This window comes from Helobdella robusta (assembly GCF_000326865.2).
Source record: "Helobdella robusta unplaced genomic scaffold HELROscaffold_2, whole genome shotgun sequence".
Classification (NCBI taxonomy): Eukaryota; Metazoa; Annelida; class Clitellata; order Rhynchobdellida; family Glossiphoniidae; genus Helobdella; species Helobdella robusta.
In genome coordinates this window covers 1193037-1195536 of record NW_008704083.1, presented here as the reverse complement: position 1 = coordinate 1195536, position 2500 = coordinate 1193037, and the positions used below count along the sequence as shown (strand labels likewise).

Genomic DNA, 2500 nt, shown 5'->3' with positions numbered 1-2500 from the left:
AGATGCTTGTGATGGTCGTGCAGTTGAACTCGCTGACGGCGGATAACTGGATTGGTGTGGTGGTTTGAGTTACCTTACTGTCATAACTAGATAACATGCGATTGACTGTGTATGGTATTTATAACGAGGGTGGTAGTCCTGAAGGCCTTCGGTATTGGAAAGGCCTTCCCCACCAAAACAACTTACAGCTACTGTGATAAGGGACAAAAATAAAATTAAAATTCGGCAAATTTTGTGTCTGAAAAAAAAACACAGGGACCTCACCCCTTTTCCAAAAACTCTGCCTGCCCTCTACAAAATTTTCCTCCTCCAACAAGTTTTTTGTAACGCAATTAATAAATAATAATAATAATAATAAATGTAAATATAATTGTAATTACTATTCAAATTAATTATCTTTTAATTACCTTGTCGATGTTTTGAAACAATATTGAGTGTTGACTGGCGTCTAGATACGCGTATCTCAACGGTCTCGAGAACAGTTGCACGCCTCGTGTTAACATTTCGCTGTTGTTGGTCTCGACAGTGACGATGTTTTTGAGGATTTTTTTGATGTTGTTGTTGCAGCTGTAGTTGTTGCAGTTGCTGTTGTTGTTGCAGTTGTTGTTGCAGTTGTTGTTGCAGTTGTTGTTGCTGCTGCTGTTGTTGCTGCTGTTGTTGCAGTTGTTGTTGCTGCTGCTGTTGTTGCTGCTGCTGTTGTTGTTGCTGTTGTTGTTGCTAATGTTGAAGATGTTGTTGAAACTTTTTCTAACAATTTTTTGATTGTCGTTTTTCTGATTTGAAAATTTATAGCGAATTTAGAAGTCAAAATCGAAAACTTCATTACAAGTTCTACTACTGCTGCTTCTGCAACACTTCTTCTACTACTACTACTTTTCTACTACTACTACTACTACTACTACTACCACTACTACTACTACTACTACTACTACCACTACTACCACTACTACCACTACTACTACTACTACTACCACTACTACTACTACTATTACTACCCAACAAAACTGGAGCAAATAAATTTTATTACATTTCAAAAAAAATGTTTCTTGCTGTTTTTCAACGTATTTATTTATCATTCGCGTGATTATGCTTGGAGCGTGATGGAATTCCGTTCACATACATACACATACAAACACGCACACACACACGCGCGCGCACACACACACACACGTAATTTCATGCTATTCTATGTATGTAGTAGACACCAACGCAATAGTAACATCAATTAATGTCATGTAAATGACATGTCATGTTAATGTCATCATGTTTGTACGACGGATGTATGACAACTACACACACACGCACACACACGCACATCTATATACTAATATTCATATTATTATTTTTATTATTATTATTATTTTTATTATTATTGTTATTAATTATAGCATAATTATAACAACACATGGATTTTGTCACTTACTTGAAATGAATTTTCTCCGTCGGCAAACGTTTTGTCGAATAGCTTTACTGCAGCTGCTGTTTGTCTAATCTTGTTGCTGTTGTGGCTACTGCTACTACTATTAGCAGTAGCAGAAGTAGTAGTTGTTGTGGTGGTAGTGGTAGTTGTAGTTGTAGTGGCGCTGTTGTTGTTTTGACTTTCTTGAAGTTTCGGGAACTTTTTATATTGTGTGTCTGCATGAGCGTTATCAAATTTTGAGCTAAATTCCTTCGATGTTGTTGTTGTTGTTGTTGTTGCTATTATTGGTGATGATGAAGTTGTTGTTGTTGATGATGATGACGACAACGTTGTTGTTGTTTTGTCTACCGCTGTTGTTCTTGTTGTCGACAAATCTAATAAATAGCTTATATTGTTGTCAGAAAATGAGTAGCTAGAATCATCCATGTCGTCGCATGTAACATCAACCTCGTCATTGTTGTCATTGTTGTTGTTGTTGTTGTTGTGGTCGTTGTTGTAATCAAAAGTAGTGTTGTTGATATAAGCAATATTTAGATCGTAGCAGCTATCTACTATTGAGAAATTGTTGTTGTTGTTGTTGTTGATGTATGATATGTCATGTATGTTTTTCTTTATTTTGACGTTGTCAATGTTTTTGATTTTGTTGTTGTTGTTGTTATTTTTGTGTGTTTGTCGATAGGTGTCGCTGTCGATGTTTTTGCTGTTATTGTTGTTGTTTGAGTTAATAGTTGTTATTGTTGCTACTGTAGTTGATTGTGGTTCATGAGATAAATGGTTATTGCACACGTTGTGTTGTTGTTGTTGCTGTTGTTGGTGTTGTTGATGTTGTTGTTGTTGTTGTTGATGATGATGATGATGATGATGTTGTTGTTGATAATTGATGTATTGTTCGACTCGTTCTATTTTGTATGGAGGTAAATTATTTTTAAAATTATTCCTGGAAAGGTTTTTGATCTTTTTACCGTTGATAAAAAATTGTAAACTGTTGCGGATGTTGTTGTTGTTGTTGTGGTCAGATGTTTTGCTGCTGTTGTTGTTGTTGTAGATGATGTTTTCTTTATTATCGCACAAATTCTCTTT

General features: G+C 35.4%; 1 protein-coding gene across 1 annotated transcript in view; it reads right to left on the bottom strand.

The window, feature by feature from the left end:
- The window catches only part of HELRODRAFT_159998 (hypothetical protein), a gene marked incomplete at both ends in the record, with an annotated part of 11462 nt that overhangs the window by 5136 nt on the left and 3826 nt on the right, over positions 1-2500 (bottom strand). The window contains 4 exons of the mRNA XM_009017026.1: positions 1-46; positions 408-773; positions 1424-1669; positions 1868-1971. The exon at positions 1-46 is cut by the window's left edge and continues 185 nt beyond it. Coding sequence (XP_009015274.1) covers positions 1-46; positions 408-773; positions 1424-1669; positions 1868-1971 — 762 coding nt within the window. The remainder of the gene's footprint in view (positions 47-407; positions 774-1423; positions 1670-1867; positions 1972-2500) is intronic.